The sequence below is a fragment of the Dipodomys spectabilis genome, unplaced genomic scaffold (assembly GCF_019054845.1).
Source record: "Dipodomys spectabilis isolate Male_0828 unplaced genomic scaffold, ASM1905484v1 ptg000079l, whole genome shotgun sequence".
Taxonomy (NCBI): domain Eukaryota; kingdom Metazoa; phylum Chordata; class Mammalia; order Rodentia; family Heteromyidae; genus Dipodomys; species Dipodomys spectabilis.
This window is the reverse complement of record NW_024870756.1, coordinates 873,433-892,605: the sequence shown is the minus strand read 5'-3', so window position 1 is coordinate 892,605 and position 19,173 is coordinate 873,433. Positions and strand designations below refer to the sequence as shown.

Sequence of the window (19,173 nt, the reverse complement as noted above, 5' to 3'; positions counted from 1 at the left end):
ACTGAGAGCCTTGAAAGCAGCAACTATTCATGAGTTGGGAAGTCAGTTTAGGGGTGTGGCCAACAATGTTTTTCAAAAAATTAAAACTATTAAAATTGAACTATTAGAATAGATTACTAAAAGTAACAAGAAGCAATGCCACATGAAACTTACAGTCAGTTATATAAGTATCACATACACATGCAGCCTCAAGATGTAAAATACGTCTTTTCTATATTGTCATGATGACTCTATATTATTATAACAACATATTTACTCCTTTTGCGTTTGCTCTGCCTTTTCTAACAGATAGAGAGCTAGACAGATAGACTGACAGCCAGATATACACACACACACTCACCCACACAGAGATGGAAACATCTACAAATGTTTTCCAATATCAACTGTTGGTATTTTTGATGAAAATTCACCACAAATGCGGTGTTGTTATTAAGAACAACAGGCAATTGGTTAATCGCCCAGAAAAGTTGTTCTCATAGCTGAACTTTACAACTGCGGCTCCATTTCTCACGCTCTCTAGACTCAGAAATTAAGCCACAGAACCACTGTCCACCCTCTGAATGCCAGAATGGGGTGGACCATCCCCTCCTGAGTGGTGATGGAGGCTGTCACTTGGGAGGAAGTGACTCAGAGTGAGGGCATCACTGGAGATGGCTTAAAAGTACTGTATTACCAAAGCAGCATGTTGCCTGTTGGAAATTCTGGGAGGGGAGGCTAAGTGGGGCAAAAAATCAGTCACAAGTGCCAGAAAATTAAAATCACTGATCATGCCACAATCGACACACCTGTCACCCACATTGTTGTGACTGTTTTCACACTTTTCTCCAAGCATATCTACCTACTTGGTCCCTGCCCTTTACCTAACGTTATGGCTATGGTGATGCCTGCTCTTTATAGGTTATGCTCTTTGCTCTTTACCTAATATTATTGTGGTTATCAAATGTATCTTCATTTCATTAGATAATGCTCCCTAGCATTGCTTATAATAACTGTGTTTTCTTCATATTACAGATACATTTTTGGTACAAATCCTTTCTGTAGATTGGATGGTTTTCATGTTGTAGTTTTGTAACAGCACTTTTGCAAAAGCAGTATCTTTTCATGTACAATGGGAATCATATTTTGTAATTTTTACTGTTCTTTTCTCATTGCATTTGCACAGAAAGTGACATAACCCAACACAGTCAGTCCAAAACATCCATCTGCCAGGGGAACAGTGGCAGGGCGGATGATTTGCCTTTTCAGCCATGATGCGAAAGGAAAAATTAAATATTTGGGATTTCAAATATCATTTTTCCAGAAGATAAGTGGCTTGGACACAAGACGTTGACAAGAGAGGTTTTCTAAATTCCTTTAGCAGTGAAAGAACCAAATGGGGGATTCAGATACAGTGTGGAGAGGATCTAACCCTCTCTTGTGTCATTGGGTGGAGAAATATGTACCTTGAGGGGAGGCAATATGGCAGAGGAATAAAAAAATCTCGCAGCTCTCTCCTCTCCTCCTTGAGAATTAATTGTGAAGAGAAAATGGAGAGTAGAGCAGATGTCAAGAATGCGAGATTCAGGGCTGGGAAGGTGGCTCAGTGGTAGAGCGCTTGCCTTGCATGCATGAGGCCCTGGGTTTGATTCCTCAGCATCACATAAGCAGAAAAAGCCGGAAGTGGAACTGTGGCTCAACTGGTAGAGCGCTAGCCTTTAGCTGAAGAGCTGAGGGACAGCGCCCAGGCCCAGAATTCAGGCCCCACGATCGGACTCCCCCCCCTCCCAAAAAAAAGAATGCGAGGTTCATCTTTGAGTCTCAAGGAGGCAATTGCCCTGCAGACTGGGCCCACCACATCAAGGTAAATGGGAAACTACAGTCAGGGTGGATGGAGAAAAGACAAACTGATCTTGTTAGTTTTAACTTGGATTCTTTCATTATAAGTGACAGAGTGAAAAAATTATATTTATCGTCCTTTTGATTTTTTTTTTTGTATTAGGATTGGCTAAATAATCTGCTGAGCTAAGTACAAAGTAAAAATGCAGAGCCTCTTATGTAAAATTATTAAAGTTTTCAAGATGTTACAGCATGGCATTGAGTGAGTGCCAGGCCCTTCTAAATGAGGCCCACACCCATGCAGCTAACCTTGGTATCTGCATTCTTTGCCCATGTTTCCTTAGTCCAGGAGTTGGTAATTTGTTCTGTGAAGGCCACACAGTAAATATTTTAGCTTGGGGGGTGCTGTTGGGTAGATATTGTCTCCACAGCAAATACTCATTGACAGTCCAAGAAGAAAATGAATCTGGTTGTGCTACAATAAAATTGTACTTACAACAACAAGCTGCAGGCCATTGTCTGGCAACCTCTGTCCTACATAGTCTCTTTTAGTCATGTTCTTCTAACTCTTGCATTTACTGTTCTCTTTCTCACTACAAGCTGTACACACACTATACACACAAACACATGCACACACATACATATACATATAGATGCATTTCTGAAAGCAGAAATTCTAGTTGTATTTTGCTATTCATTTCCTGTTATTTATTACTGTTATTTATTATGCAGTCATTTTTAATAGGATATAAATCGTGGACAGGAAAAATTGTACTTTGGGATATACTTGGAGGTATTCTTTCTGACCTAATAAATATTTCATGGGCATTTGAAAGGAAAGCTTATTCTCTGTGGGGTATAGGGTTCAAAACATATTTGTTAAATCAGCCTCATTAATTATTATTCAAATCCTCTGTCCTTGGGATGTGTAAGTATTCAAAAGGATGTATTTCAGATTCTGCTGACATAATGACTGCCATCTTCAGTAGCTGAATTCAATTGGGTTATCTTATTATTTCTCTGAATACTGAAGCACCCTTACATTCCTAGGACAAATTGACTTAGTCTTAGAACGTTATTCCTTTACTATTCTGTTAGTTTTGCTCTAATGTATTTGCTTAAGGATTGTAAGTTTTCATACAAAAGTTGGTAGGAAATTTTTTGTATGAACCTATTATCTGAGGTAGATATTTACTTCAGAGACATGGTAGTTTCTTTAATAAACTGAAAAGTATCATCTTTTTGTTTTCTATAGGAGTATGAAGTCTTGTTTGAGGATGTCATCAATTCTTCATGAAGCCAACTGGTCTGAAACCAAATATAGCTTCATAAGGATAAAGTAGTCTCCCTCATATAATCTAGATTTTGTTTAGTTTGTTTATTCTGTTTATTTTATACCACATATTTTTATTCAATTTCATATATATTTTCTGTTTTAATATCTAGTAATATTTTTCAGTAAGGGCCTATTGGTTGACTCCTTCAATCTCAGCCTACCCAATTTGTTTCTGTCAATGTTGCCATGCTTTTGATTTGAGGCAATGTTCCTCTGGATACCTCCCAAGACCTTCAATGTGGAAGGGATGCAACAAGATGGCTTTAGGTGATAGTGGATGAGGGAGATGCCCCACTAACTATCTATGCTTAGATTCTGTTCCTTTCATTAAATACTTCAGCTCATTTCATTTTAGTGTCTGCACTAATAAGAGCCTGAAACACTTCCAAAAGCCACCAACACTTTTATTTCTGCGAAAGCACTTTCCATTTTTAATTTTGCCAGACCTATTTGCACTCTATCATTCATTGATTGGGCTAGCTGACTTGTGAATGCCCCAGCCATGTGTTTTGGAATCTACAAAGATGAATAGTTATACTTCACCTGTTTTGAGGAATATGGAAAAGAAGGTACTGTGATGAGAGTACTTTATATTTCCTCACCAATGATCATTTACAGTTAGCACTTCCAATGTGGCCAGTTCCATTCTGAGCTCAACTCTTTATAATACATAAATACTATCTCCAGTTTTACAGATAAGGAATCTGAGTTTGCAGAGAAGCTAAGTCACTTGTTCAAAGACACACAACAATCAAGTGATCAATTTGGGGTTTGAGCCTTCAAATCCATACTCTTGATCCAAACACTATGCTCATCAAGTCTTCTTCCTGTTTAATTTTGTGTTTTTATTTTTGAAAGGTAAATAGAGTAAGCTTATTTGAAAGTGTAAGGAAAGCTGCGAAAGAAAGTAATGATATTCTCCTTCTGGAGAGGGTCCTCAAAGCCTGGGTGGGCTAACCTTCTGCTCTTAACCACTGTGCAACACTGCCTCCCAATGGAGGGGTCGGGAAATGTATGATGACAGTTTCTGTCAGGTACAGCATTAGGCCTGGCAGAGAATTCCCATGAATTGTTGTAAGAATTTGAGAAGGCAGATTCCAAAAAAGGCTTAAAATTAGGGCACTTAGGGGATGTTAGGAGTACTGATTTGGTTACCCATTGTCATGGAACCCAGTGTACAAGGCACTTCACCTTCCGATCCTCTTTCCTCTTGTTCCTGTGGCATTACCTTTTATGACAATTAATAAATGTCAGGACGGGCATAGAATCTGAAATAAGAACAGAGCTACTTCTAAGCATAACAGGGCAATATTATAAGACAACAACAAAACCACAGCAGGGCTGTCTTGGGCATGCCAGGCTGTTTGGTTACCCTGTTAAAAAAAGATCTTTACTATCCCACGTATATGTGTTTATACTTAGTGCTATCCACTGTCATCCTGGTTTGTTTGTTGTTGGGTTTTTTTTGTGTTTTGTTTTGTTTTTTTGTTGGTCATGGGGCCTGAACTCTGGGCCTGGACGCTGTCCCTCAGCTCTTCAGCTCAAGGCTAGCACTCTACCACTTGAGCCACAGCACCACTTCCGGATTTTTCTGTTTATGTGGTGCTGAGGAATCAAACCCAGGGCCTCATGCATGCGAGGCAAGCACTCTACCACTGAGCCACCTTCCCGGCCCCCTGTATTTCTTTTTAGCTTATTATTTACTTTTATTATTGTGATTACTGTACAGTTACAAGCAGGATTCTTCATTTTTATCTCATTGAATACATAATTTCTGGAAACTTGGTATCTGCAATATAATATTGAGATAGGGTATTTATGTCAATACTAGCCAGGCCTTCAATACTCCTACCTAAATCTCTGTGTCACTGAGATGACAGGCGTGTATCACTATGCCAAGCCAAGCCTTTGGTTGAAATGAAGTCAAGAAAACTTTGTGTGTGTGTGTGCCTAGGTTGGCCTCAAACCAAGATCCTCCAATCTCTACCTCCAACATGCTTAGAATTACAGACTCCGCCACCGGCCCGAGCTCCTGCACTATTTTTATGTAAGGATGTTAGCAAGATAGATATGACTCTGCTTTTAATCCTTCTGTCATCTTTTGCAAGAGGCTTCTATAGACCTTGAGTTTAATCCTCACTACCCATCAGCCTCCCCCAAATCTGTGAGACTCCATCCCAATGGAAGAAGCTAGGCATTTCAGCTTTGGCAGGAAGTGAAAAATAGGAGGATTTCACTCTAAGTTTATTCTCAGGTAGAAAACAATACATTATTGTAAAATTAACCAGCATAAAAACAAAAGGAAGCTGGAGGCATGGCTCTGGGATATAGTATCCACCCAGCAAGTGTGAGGCCCTGGGGGAAATCCTAGAAATTTGAACAAGAGCAGTAAGAGAAGGAAGAGGAGAAAAACGAGAGGAGACAGCGACAATTTTAAGAACGTTTTAGCAAACTGATGAAGACGTTGGAGTCCTGAGCTAACGCAAGAATTAGGTGAAGAATGGAATAGACCCAAGATCATATGGGAGTTGCTCTTCTCAAACACCATCAGGTATTGCAGTGTGAGAAAAAGAATTAGCCACAGATCATTAACCTAGGTTTAAGTTACCACCATTTACTGAGGCTAGAAATTGAAGCAAAGATAACTTCAGTAGGGGAAACACCTAGATGATCATCCTTCTAGCAAAATGCTATCTCCTCACTCCTCAGTGGTACAAGTCTGACCTGTTTTTTCCCCTCTCCTTCAACTGCTTATTTACCAGCTCTGTTTAATGGAATTTCTTCTTTGTGCCCAGACAATTCCTGTTGGCAGTTTTTCTGGTTTGGAACTTGGCTATTTTCCTCTTTAAACTCCACCTCTTCTTGACATTTTGAAATACAATATTATTTGGATATTTTCTTGATATTATTTACTACCCATACTCAAATTTTCAACTATGGCCCTTGGGCTAGCAACGTTGAAGTGTTTGTTTTTAGTTCCAAACATCAATCATATCACCTCCTCACCGCACTCCACCCAAATCCTCACATGTTCAGACAACACTACAGGGAGCTCTCCTCTTTCCTTTTGAAACCTGTTCCTTACTTTTGCAGCTCTTTCCTCCCTGGTCTGTTCAATGGCTCTTAACTGTTCAAGTCCTGTTCCTCTTCTACACCAAAGATTTCTCATTTTTATTCCTCCTTTTCCCACATTCCTGCTCTGCTAGTCAATATATTTATATTTCTAAAACATATATACGCTTGAACTTTGGCTTCTAAAAACCTCTAGTCCTGAAACTTATTAAAATTTTTTGTGCCAGTTCTGGGGCTTGAACTCAGGGCCTGGGCACTATCTCTGAGCTTCTTTGCTCAAGGCTAGTGTTCTATTACTTGAACCACAGCTCCACTTCTGGATTTTTGGTAATTAATTGGAGATTAGTCTCATGAACTTTCCTGCCCAGACTGGCTTTGAACAATCATCCTCAGATCTCAGCCTGCAGAGTAGCTAGGATTATAGGTGTGAGCCACTGGTACCTGGTTCTGAAACTTATTGTTGATGAGTTAAAATTCAAACTCTTCCTAGAGTCTCCCCATCACATCTGAGTAAAAAAGAACAAAGGTCAATTTGTTTTCTTGTCTGTTGCTCTTTCTGAACTTCATAATCTGACCAAATTTTGTTCAGTTTCCAAGATGCTGGTCCATAGATACTTCCTCTATGAAATCTTCTAAGCCTCTCTCAGATCAACCAAATCATTCCATCAACTGATTCGCCAGTTCTTTATTTCTCCCACTAAATTGTGATGTCCTTGAGAGTCATACATGGTACAGGCATCTTGTAATTCCAGAAGTCTAGCACAACTTGATAAATATCCATTTGAAATAATATATTTCTTGCCCTTAACCAGGTAGTCTTACCTAGAATCTTGCTTAGAATCTGTTGTTTTTCTCTGGGTAATTACCATCACTAATACCACCACCACTATTATCATCCTTCCTCCATTATCCCATTACCATTACCATTGCCATTAAGTCCATCATCATCATCATCATCATCATTACAGTCACCACCAATATGACACCAACTTGTCTTCATCATCACTACCATCACCACCCCCACCATCATCACCATCCCCCCTCTACTGTCATTATCATACTCACCATTGCTAACATCATCACCAGTGTTATTATCACTGACCACATCTTCACTGACAACATCACTACTATCATGATCACTGCTGCCACCATCACTACCATCACCAACACCATCTATCAACTGGCTCTCGTGTGTCAAATGTTTGATTTTAATTTTATTTCATCTTTACAATATTTCTGAGTATACATTTTAACAACCACTTTGTTAACACGAAAAACCAGGGTTCAGAGAGGATAGTTTTTCCAGATTATCATGCTCGATGAAAAGTTGAGCTGATGATGGAAGCTGAGGAGATACTGTAGGCTTTCAGCACTGACACTATTAACTTCTGTGAGTGAGGCTCAGTTCATCTGCATGAGCTCCAGTACCCCAGTTTATGCTGGAAGTCATGATGGACCAGGAAGAAATAATTGTCTAAGCTAGCAAGCACCCTAGCTTTGATGTATACGTATGTATGATTGGCAACATGGAAGGACAAAGCATAGCCTATCTGTGATGTTGGCCTACCTGTGTGACCTTGGATTACCTGTGTGACCTTGCCTCTTCTTCCATATCATGTTATGCTCTTTCTACGATTGAAAGTAAGAACTCCTTTGAGAGTGCAGGCTCCCTCAGCTACGTCTTCATTAGAGAGGAAAAAAGCCATTGTTATGGGTCAGCTTTTCTTGTCTTGCTGGTAGGGTAAAAATATCTAGCTTCTAGGTCATATGAAGTCTGAAAAATAATTTGGTATATTACTAGACAGACATGTTTAACCTATCCTTAAGTTTTTATTGTATTTAATTCTTTCTTTTGTGCCAGTACTGGGCTGGAACTCTGTGCCTCATGTTCTCTTTAGTTGTCCTCCCCCCCCCCCCTCAAGTGTGGTGCTCTTCCATTTGAGCCACAGCTCCACTTTCAGCTTTTGGTTGGTTAATTAGAGACAAGTGTCTGCCCAACTTGGCTCAATTTCAGCCTCTTGAGTAGCTAGGATTGTGATCATGAGTCACCTGTGCCCAGCACATATGCTTCTTCTATGTTTCTTGCCAGCTGACTATGGCCTGCTGCTTATCCTGATAATTTTGTATGGCTTACAAAAGATACTATAGATAACCAAATGTCCTTTGGCAGGAAAAAAAGAGCACCCACCCCTGTGACTGTGGGAGCCAGGGAGCTAAATTTTGGAAGCCACAACATGCATATACGTCTGCTGGCTCTCTGAAGTTTGGATCTGGTCCAGGTTTGAGAATCTCCTGTTTAGCATATTTACTTCCAAGATCTACACTTTGGTCCTTTTATCCCCACTTCTTCCCTTAGTTCCTGCTCACATGTGGTCCTTGGATGTGAAAAACCTAATTGCTGACATACACAGCTCTACCCTACCATCATTTACTCAGGGGTTTTCATCCAAGGTGGCATCACTCCTAAAAGCAGACTCAGAAATAAATGTAGAGACATTTAGTTATGGTTTATCATCTTAAGCATCCTGTCGTTCCCTTGAATTGAAAAATATCTGTCTCACCAAATTTTCCAACTGTACCCATATTGAGAAATACTGATTAGAGCCCAGACACTCTCAATTCAGACCCGGAGTCAACCTCACCAGTACGTGGGCATCTCAGCTTCATTGCTACCATGTTCCAGGGGTTGCTCTCTCCTTAATCTGTCCAATTCTTCCCTTGTATTCCATCTACTATGGGAAGACAGATTCTTTTTTTTAAATTTCTAAGACAAGGTCTGTCAGTGTAGCTGAGGCTGACCTAGAATCTGTGATCTTCTGCTTCATGGGAAGAGAGATTCTTATCTTGCAAATATATTCCTGTGAATTTAGGTGGTAGAGAAACATGCCTCTTTCAACCATCCATTTAATCCAATTTCTCTGCCCTGAAGATTTCATCTAATGTATGGAGCTTATGGGAAGGGAAGAAAAGAAGAGACATCACTGCTTCCTGAGCAGATTTGAACCAATATGTCTGACAGTAATTTCAGACTGATGAAACACCCAATGCATAGATCCGAATTGTCCGCCCCTAAATTCTTACCTCCTTAGCCTACCTCCTTGACCACGTCTTTGTTGACTCAGGTTAAAGCAGTGCATTAAATGCCTATGCACATCTGGCTTTGATTTCCTTCAGAATGTATTCCTTTAGTAGTCCTTTTCTATAAGATAAGGTCACATGACTAATTCTGACCAATGGGCTGTGAGTGGAAATATATATATACACACACACACACACACACACACACACACACACACACACACACACACACACATTATATACTACTTGTGGCCAGAGCATATCACTGCCAGCAAGATCCTCCCCAGTGTTTTCCTGGAGTACCAAGAAGTCTCCACCAGCCTCGTTCCCAGAACAGACATGAGTACATCCTCAGCTGCCCTCGTCAAACATGGAACACATGCAAAGAATAAACCTCTGCTCTTTTGTACCACTGATTTTGTGGGTTGTTTGTTACCGCAGTGGAACCTAGCCTGCTTTGATTGATTTTTATGTTCTTTTGCCTGTTCAGATTCTTTCCATCCTTTTGTGCTGAGCATAAGTCAAAGAGGCTTGGGTTTGAGGCTTGTTTTTACCACTTAAGAGTGACCTTGGCCAGACTCCTTTACCTTAGTTTTCATCTGTGTGAAATGGTCCTTATGACTGTGTAGACCTCCTGGGGACTACAAAGACTAAAAGAGATCATACAGGCAGAGTGCTTACCACAGTGCTAGGCAGGAAGCCAGGTCTCGTTAACTGTGTGTGTGCGCGTGCTTGCGTGCGTGCGTGTGTGTGTGTGTGTGCGTGCGTGCATGTGTGTGTGTGTGTGTGTGTGTGTCCTGCGGCTTGAACTTAGGGCCTGGGTACTGTTGCTGAGCTTTTCTGCTCAAGGTTAGTTCTCTATCACTTGACAGATAGCTACACACTTCCAGCTTTTTAGTGATTAATTGGAGACGAGTCTCATAGACTTAGGTGCCAATGCTGGCCTCAAACCATGATACTCAGATCTCAGCCTCCTGAGGAGTTAGAATTACAGGCCACCAGCTCCTGCCTAGTAGCTTACTTTTTAGCTTCCTATTGATCTAAACTATACTGTGTCTGCCACTGCCTCAAGTCCTAACTAAAGCCTTTAGCTTTGGTTAAAGTCTCTTAAAGTCCTTTGACTAAAAAGCCAGCACTCTAAGACTGCTTCTTAATTCTTTTGCATTCTTTGCACCTCCCAGAACAAGATATGGCTTGCAGTAAGTCTTTATGTTACCCACCTCTTTTCTTAGAACATCAAGTAATTCAGCCACTTAGAGTCAGTACTGAGAATGTGTTTATGCTGCATGCATGTAAAGATTCAGCTGAGTTTATTTTTAGAAACTGAATTGCTTTCTTCAATACAAAACTGACATGTCTGAAAAACATGTCAAGAAACGTCCAAATACTCTCTTTGTCTCACAGCAGAGATATCAGAGGGAGAACTGAGATCCAGCCTCTTGGCCTCACACCAAAACCGACACAAGTTCTCAAATAGCATAAAGCAAATCTCATTTGCATTTATATGACAGCCAAGACTGCCTAAGGGATGCCAGAGTTAGTACCTAGACCACTAACAGTCCCTAGCATTTGGAGATAATTACAGGTTATGTCAGGACAGACATCTTCTTCCAGTACTCCTGGATTCTATTCTCAGCTCTACACTGACTTTTACCAGGTCTCCACAGCTAAGGAAAGTGAGGTAATTACTTGGCTGACCCAGACAGAAAACAAAACAAAACAAAACACTTTCACCTTACTTATTTTTATCTTTAACCCATACACCAAGCTTCTTGACTTGTAAGCAATTTTACCATGTACTGCCTGGCCAGACAGGGCTGTTCCGAATCTGCTGAATAATTGGTGGGACATAAACCAGTCATGAAGCTGAGAACCTGTGGTTCATGCCTGTAATCCTAGCTATTCAGGAGGCTGGGATCTAAGGACTGAAGTTCAAAACCAGTTCGTGCAGGAAAGGTTGCGACACGCTGATCACCAAATAACCACCAGAAAGCCAGAAGTGAAGCTATGGCTCAAGTGGTAGAGTGCTAACCTTGAGCACAAAAGCTCAGGGACAGTACCCAGGCCCTGACTTCACACCCCAGGACTGGCACAAAACACAAAAACGACAGCAGGAAACAATCATGGAAAAGAAAAAGAAGAAAAAATAAAAGGTCCTATCCCTTGAAAATTTTCCTGATGTCTATGTGTGTGTGCGTGTGTGTGTGTGTGTGTGTGTGTGTGTGTGTGTGTGTGTGTGTGTCTGTACATGGGCATATGCACATTCATGTGTGCATGCTCTACCACTTGAACCATAGCTCCACTTCTTTTTTGCTGATTAACTGGAGATAAGAGTCTCACAGACTTTCTTGCCTGGGCTGGTTTCAAATCTCAGTCATTAGAAATCAGCTTCCTATGTAGCTAGGATTACAGGCATGATCCACATACACAGTCCTGATGCCCTTTTTTTGTACTTTTTTTACTGTAAAAATGCTGTACAGAGGGGTACAGTTACATGAGCAAGGTAATGAGAACATTTCCTATTGAGCAAGGTATTGAGTACATTTCCTATTGTTTGTTGCCTCCTCCTTTGTTTTCCCCCTACCATCCCTTCCCTCCCACCTCCACAACTATTCCCCCCCCTCAAGTTGTAAAGTTCATTTTCAACATAGTGTTTTGTACATCTCATTGTTACAATGGGTCAACTTATCCTTATTTAAGCATTTTGTTTTTTCCCTTCCTCTCCCCGACTGACATCAAATACAGTGAAAACAGTGGTTATACCACAGGGGTGGAACATACAAACCAACAAAAAAAAATCACATGGTACATTATAAATACATTAGAAATAATAGCAAGAAAGAAAAAAGATATTTTTGTCCCTATCTTGAGGTTCATTTATGTTTAACAAAGTCCTGATGTCTTTTAAAGTTATTATTGGGAGATATTCAAATGGACTGTTTCCTTATCCAGAGTAAGGTTTGCATCTTTATTACTCTAAGTCTTCTTCCAAAGTATTTCTGAAAACAGACTACACTGTGTGTTTTAACACCTCTACAGACAAGTTTCTCTTTTTAATCAGATTCAGCCTGATCTTTAAAAGCAGAAGAACCAGATACCCCAAACATACCTCCGGGTCTTATTCACTGCTTGACTCCAACAGTCCCGCTACATCCCAATGGGCCACAAGGGCTTGAAGTACCTGAAACTTTCAGCCAACTGAGAGAGTAGTAGCTTCTCAACTAAGGAACCTTGATTGCCTTATGCATGTGAGTTATTGAAATTTTGATGCAGAGGTGTGTGTGTGTGTGTGTGTGTGTGTGTGTGTGTGTGTGCGCGCACGCACATGCGCATATGTGTGCGTGCTTGCATGCCTGTGTGCACGCATGTCATCTTGGACTTGAACTCAGTACCTGAGCATTGTTAGGGTTAGCTCTCTTATCACTTGCACCACAACTCCACTTCTGGCTTTTTGATGGTGAACTGGAGATGAGTGTCACACACTTTCCTTTCCCTTTCAGATTTCAGCCTTTTGAATATCTAGGATTACAGGCCTGAGCCACTGGCACCCAATTTGATGCAGAGATTTTTAATACACCTGTTTTTTCTAGTTGTATTGCCATGGGTTTCTCATTATAGCCCAATTACACAGGACAAAAATGAACAGAAAGCACTGGGCCGAGACCCGGGAGCAGATATTGTCCTGGCTTTGCCATACTCTCATCCTAGAACTCTGGCAATTCATGCAGCCCAGTGTGTTAAACAAAGTTTTTCCATCCATAAGTTAGGAACAATCCTGCCTGCCCTAACTACCAAACGAGGTTGATTCTGGGACAAAAGAGTTTGTGAGACTCCTATTAAATTCCTTCTTGCTTTTGCAAGTCAGTTGTTGGGAGATGAGAAGGTATTTTCCCAGAAAAATCAATACTTTACTGGTAATGAGGTACAGTACTATTAAAGTCTACTTCGTGTCTGTGTACCTGGGATATAAACACTGCATTAGCCCCACTGGTTGGCAGCACCACAGGACGCTCAATGGTGAGTTCTACATTTGGAAATCTGGGTGAGAGAGTGATAATTTAGGGTGAACAAATGATGCCTAACAAACAAGGAAGGGAAGCTGGAGGCCTTCATGGTGCTCATGGTGAAACGTGGGGAGCCTTTTACATGTAAGGATTTATTAGGTGTAGGAAACAAATGACAGGCTTTGGCTCTTGGAAGTCTTCTAAGTAAAGCTGTTTAGTGTCTCCTCCCACCCTTCAGCTCACCACCTCCTCCACTTTCCTGTTCTCTTCCCCACATTCTATTTTTGAAATCTTTAGGGCACATATACCATAGCCAGCGCTTCCTTGAGACTCAAGATGGAAAATCTACTTTCTTCATTAACTGCCTAACAGAGACCAATATGTGATGAATAATAATAGAAAAGCCCTGCAAGAGAGGAAAGGTGCTTTCATGTCTATGGGTTGGTCAAATGGATGCATGAATCTTTGAAAACTTCCTGGGAGACTTCAAAAGAGACTTTACTGTTTTTCTCTGGATAAAAGCTTTCCAAATCAGACTTTTCAAATCCCTGATTGAATTCCCAGCAAGCTACTTTTCCTGACTATAACCAGAAAAGCATGTTTAAATGAACATGAAATTCCATCAGTATAAAGCCTTGTGCAGTCCCCTCGCCAAAGCCTCTAATAACGCCTTATTGTGTTTCTGTGGTGTTCTAGGTTATTATTACCAAGTCTTTGCTCCTGGTTGAGAAAACATGACGTTCCATTAAATGTATAATCTGGGTTCCCTTCAGGCCAGAGAGACATCTTACTTGTAGCTGAAATGATGTGAGATTTAATGTAATGGAAAAGGGAACCAGTCCCAAGAGGAAAGGGAGTTGTGGGGTAGGGAGAAGAATGGTGGACTTGGTCCTCTAAGACCCACTGGTCTCCATCTGTAGATTGTGTCTACCAGTCAAAGGATCCCAGAAGCTCAAGGAAAGGTCAAGTCAGCATTCTTTCCTTCCCATTCTGCTGTGGCTGGGTGCTGGACAGCAAAGTCTAAGGAGGTTCTTTCTAGGACATGGTCTTCTACCATGTCTTTAGGTATTGCCATGGGGCCTGCTTTTTATGGCTACCTATTTGCCCTGCTTCCAGTTCTAGATTTAAAAAAAAATCATATCTATTTGCTTGACTGAAGGTAGCAAGCTGGATGAACGCACATGATCATACCAAGTTCTAACAAGTTCATTATTCACCATGAAAATATCCCTATCTTCAGGCACTAGGGCAACTGTGCACGCATGCACATGTGTGTCTCATGTGCCTCTGAAGTCTGTTCAACATATTCCTGATGAGCTTCAAAAGATCCATAGTACATTTAGAAATTTAAACAGCAAAGAAGCCGCTTCCTTCGTGGTAGAGAGGGGCTGGAAGCTCAGCACAATGATTGTAAAGGCAATTGACTCAAAATACCTTTTATTTCTTTTGTGGGACTTTTGGTCCTGGGACTTGAATTCAGGGCCTGGGTACTGTCTCTGAGCTTCTTTGTTCAAGGCTAGTGTATTATCACTTGGGTCACAGCTCCACTTCTGGCTTTTTGCTGGTTAAGTGGAAACCAGAGTCTCATGAGCTTTGCTGTCCAGTCTGGCTTTGAACCCCAATCCTCAGATCTCAGCCTAAACAGTAGCTAGGCTTAGAGGCATGAGTCACTGGCACCCAGCCTCAAAACAACTTTTAAAATATGAAATTGTTATGTGTTTATTATAGAAAAATTTATTCAGAGAAACATAAAATCATAATTTAAAAATCTCTGGCAGAGGTAAGTAGCTCACAATTGTAATTAACTACTTAGGAGGCTGAAATCTGAAGATCCAGCTGGCCAAGGCAGGAAAGTTCATGAGACTCTTATCTCCAATTAACCAGCAGTAAGCAAGAAGTGGAGCTGTGGCTCAAGTGTTATAGTGTTAGCCTTGATCAAAAATACTCAGGGAGTATGCCCAGACTCTGGGTTCAAGCCCCAGTACTGGTGAAAACAACAACAACAAACTCCTAGAAATAATATTGCTATCATGTCTGATCATTTTAGTTATATACGTGTGTGTATGTTTAATTTTTTTGACAGAGTATTGCTACGTAGTTCAGGTTGGCTTCAAAATCACAGTTCTCCTACCTCAGTCTCCTGAGGCAGCTTCCTGAACTGGGATAAAACCTGCTGAATTTTTAAAATAAAGATATTATCATAGTATACATAATGACTGTTTTGTTTTCACTTACGAGTATATTATAAGAATTACTTGTTTCTATAAAAGTATCAACATGTGTAGTATGTACACACATAATATACTGCATTGTCATGTCTTTCTTAATCTGTATCAGGCCAATTAGGTAATTTTTATCTTTTCATTATTATGAACACCAGTGTTATGAGGAACTTCTACATGACTATTTGGGCTTTTTTTCTCTGAGATATGGCATTGTTGGATGGAAATGAGACCTTTCACTGTTTCAAAACCATGTGATACACACTGCCAAATTGTCTTGTTGGCACTACTCATAAAGCAGGCACGTGTGGCTATTTCAATTTTGATTAACTTAGATAAACTGAAAGGTTTATTTCCTCCATAGCATTTAAACCATTTCAAGCTCTCACTAGTTATATAGTGGCTACCATATTGGACAGCATAATTACAGAATATCTTTATCATCCCAGAGAGTTCTCTTGGACAGTGCAAGTCTACAAAGACTGTACCAAATTTATATTTTCTGTAGGAAGGACCGACAGTGCTCACCTTCTGCAAGGTGGCCAATCCACAATATCATCATATCAATTAGATTTGGTTAGATTTTTTTTTATTTCTCTGAATGCAACTGAAATTTAACATCTTGCTAATTTATTGTCTTTCATATACATGTTTCTTTTGTGAATTATGCAGGAAGGCTCTTTTCACGGTGCTGAGTTTTGAAACCACTTCAGTCTTTACAGGGTAATTTATGTTGCCTAACTTTTTGTAACTATCCTTTATTTATAGAATTTTTTTCACCTATAGATGAGGATTATTTTACTATATTCAAAAGTGTTTTATTCTCCTTTAGTGTTTCTTAATGGCTGTCATGCAAGCTCTAAACCTGAGATGACAAAATTCTCACTAAAATGACCTTATAATTCTTTGATTGTTCCTTTTAAAATGTTTAAAATTTCAGTTCTTCTGGGAATCTATTTTGGTGTGGGGTGTAAAGTAGAAACTGATCTTTTTTTCTTTCCCCCTGTTACAAACCATTTGTGCAAAAACCATTTTAAAAAAATAATCAATTCATGCCCAGTACTGGGAGATCATGCCTGTAATCCTAGCTCCTCAGAAGTCTGAGATCTAAAGATTGTGGTTCAAAATCAGGCCCGATAGAAAAGTCCACAAGACTCTAAATTCCAATTAACTAGCAAAACACTAGAAGTAGAGGTGCGGCTCTAGTGCTAGAGTACCAGCCTTGAGCAAAAAAGCTAATCAAGAGTGCAAGGCCCTGAGTTCAAGTAATAGCACATCAACCTCCCCCACCCCCACACCCCCACACTCCTCCCCACATAATTCCTGTCCTCCTGATTTTAAATTTCAACACATGATTACATATACTTGTCTAACATTTCCTTGTCTATCCACCTATTCTTTGGATTTTACTATGCAGCTTTTGTTTAGAGAGAAAGTATGCTTCATTATTCTTTTCCAACCATGTTTTCCATCTAACACCAGCCTAGATTCATTTTGCTAATTCTTCCCAGCTTCCCCAAAAGTTCTTGCAGAATTTGGGCTGCCAGATTTAATTCAACTTGGAAATGAATTTGGGGAGAATTGATGATCTCTACAGTGTGGAGTCATGTCCCTCTTTTAACGGTGGTTGTGTCCATTTCCCCAAACTTCCCTTTGTGTTCCTGTAAACTCACTGTTGAAACAACACAAACTAATGAAACTCTGTGTTTTTAGACCCCCCATCCCGAGTCTGGGAGCAAGTCCTCTTACTCACTAGAAGCAACCAAAGAATTTCCATTTCTTAGCATGAGATTATATTTTCACTATCCACCTTCTCATAAATCTGCAAGAAAGAGATCTCGCGTTTCATCCAAGGAATCTGGAGTCCAAAACAGCATTTACGGAAAAACCGAACTCCAGGAGCAACTGCAGAGCACATTTGGTGTCTAGTGGCCAGCTTATTTTGCAGGACTCTTTTTTCCAACTCCCAAATACTTTCCAGCCTGTGAAACTCATCTCCTCACCACCGTAAACTGCAAGAACCTCTCCCCCTTGGCACCGAGGAGCGCTGGCACCGTTATAACAAGCAGGGATCTTCTCTAAGGGACTTTTAAAATTGTATTCTAAATTTAAAAAAATTGCAGTAGCTGATTTTCAGCAGATAACTGGGGAGTGTTTAATTGGTTCCGAGTTCAGCTCTCTTCTGAGCAAAATCCTGAAGTCTAGCTGCCAGGGCATTGAGCTAAGAAACCCAGGGCTCCTGCAACCCCCTGGTAGCCTACCAGACATCAGGCCTGAATTCCCTTACACCTGGGATCTCCAGTGCAGGAAGAGGGAGAATTTACTCTCTGGGAACATTCAGCAAACAATGCCTGGAGACATTTTGGCTTGAGGTGACTGGCACGGAGTAGGTCGAGGCCAAGGATGCTCTGAAACATCCAGAAACGAACTGCCGGGGACGGCTCCACACCGTGATCAAGCTGAGATCTCAAGAGTGGGCCAAGGCGGGGAACTCTTGCCTTCTATTTTTCCTCTTCACGCTGGGGCAAGGCATTCTTAAGATCATAGAGGGGGCCTTCTGGGCGCCAGCCTTTTCCAAAAGAGACCTCCGGCTTTGAGATGCCCACCACGCCTCTTACTTTTAGAAGAGCAAGCGTCTAAGTCCTCAAGACACACACACACACACACACACACACACACACACACACACGATCCACAGCATCCTCTGGCAGGCAACCGATCACAGACGGTAAGCCAGGCAGCGAGGTCTGTGTCTCCCCCAAAACAAACCCGGGGTCGCCTCCCCGGGTGGGAGGTGCGGCCCCCCAACAAAGGCACGCGGCGCCCCCCGCGGTCCCCACCGTGGGTCGCTCCGGGGGGCGCGCGCCCGGGGCGCAGCGCGAGGCATCTTCGCCGGCTTCTCTAGCCCAGGGGACTCGCAGCACTTACTTGTCCAGGATGAAGTACAGGTCGAATCCCCCGTAGCAGGCGGGTCCCCCGTCCTCCCTGCGCCCCCCGTGCCCCGCACAGAGGAGCACCAGGGCAGCCAGGGACAGGCACTGGAGACCCACGCCCAGGGCCTTCCGCTGCGCGGTGGCCATGCCCGCGGTGCGCCGCTCGCTCTCCCGCCGGGGTCCGCTGCTGCCCACGCGCCGCGCGCTCGCCACGGCCCTTCAGGGACGCGCCATCGAGGGGGGGCTCCCTTCCCGCGGGTCCTCTCGGTCCCCCTCTGGCTGCCCTGCAGCCTCCCGGAAGCAATTGTCTGCCGGAGTTCAAGGTTTTCCTCGGGGTTTCCGCTGCGAGGCTGGCTCCTGGGTTTCAGGTTTCAGGAATCCCACGGCCGTCGCTCCGCTTTCTTTAAAGGGGCTGCTGCGGGCCGGGCCCACGCCGCCGGTCCCCGGGCTGCGTCCCCGGGCTGCAGTGGCAGCAGTTCCGTCTGGACGGCTCTTTGTCCCAGATTTCAAGTCTTCTGGGGTGGGTTTTCAACTTGCTCCTCGGCCGGGGCCGCGCTCGGCCCTTTCTCCCTCCCCTCTCCCCCCGCGTCGGCGTCTTCTTTTTTTAAATTTAATTTAATTTTTTTTTGGGGAAAGGAACATCTAAAGAGTGCCACCTGGTGGCCAAAGGCGGCAAAGGCGGCTTGGGGTCCGCGAGAGCGCGGCTCGATCTG

General features: G+C 42.1%; 1 protein-coding gene across 1 annotated transcript in view; it reads right to left on the bottom strand.

The window, feature by feature from the left end:
• Antxr1 (ANTXR cell adhesion molecule 1) overlaps window positions 1-18,950 on the bottom strand; it is a 211,470-nt gene extending 192,520 nt beyond the window's left edge. The window contains exon 1 of the mRNA XM_042683107.1: window positions 18,456-18,950. Within this exon, the coding sequence (XP_042539041.1) occupies window positions 18,456-18,607 (152 nt within the window). The 5' untranslated portion in view covers window positions 18,608-18,950. The remainder of the gene's footprint in view (window positions 1-18,455) is intronic.
• Window positions 18,951-19,173: the final 223 nt, after the last annotated feature.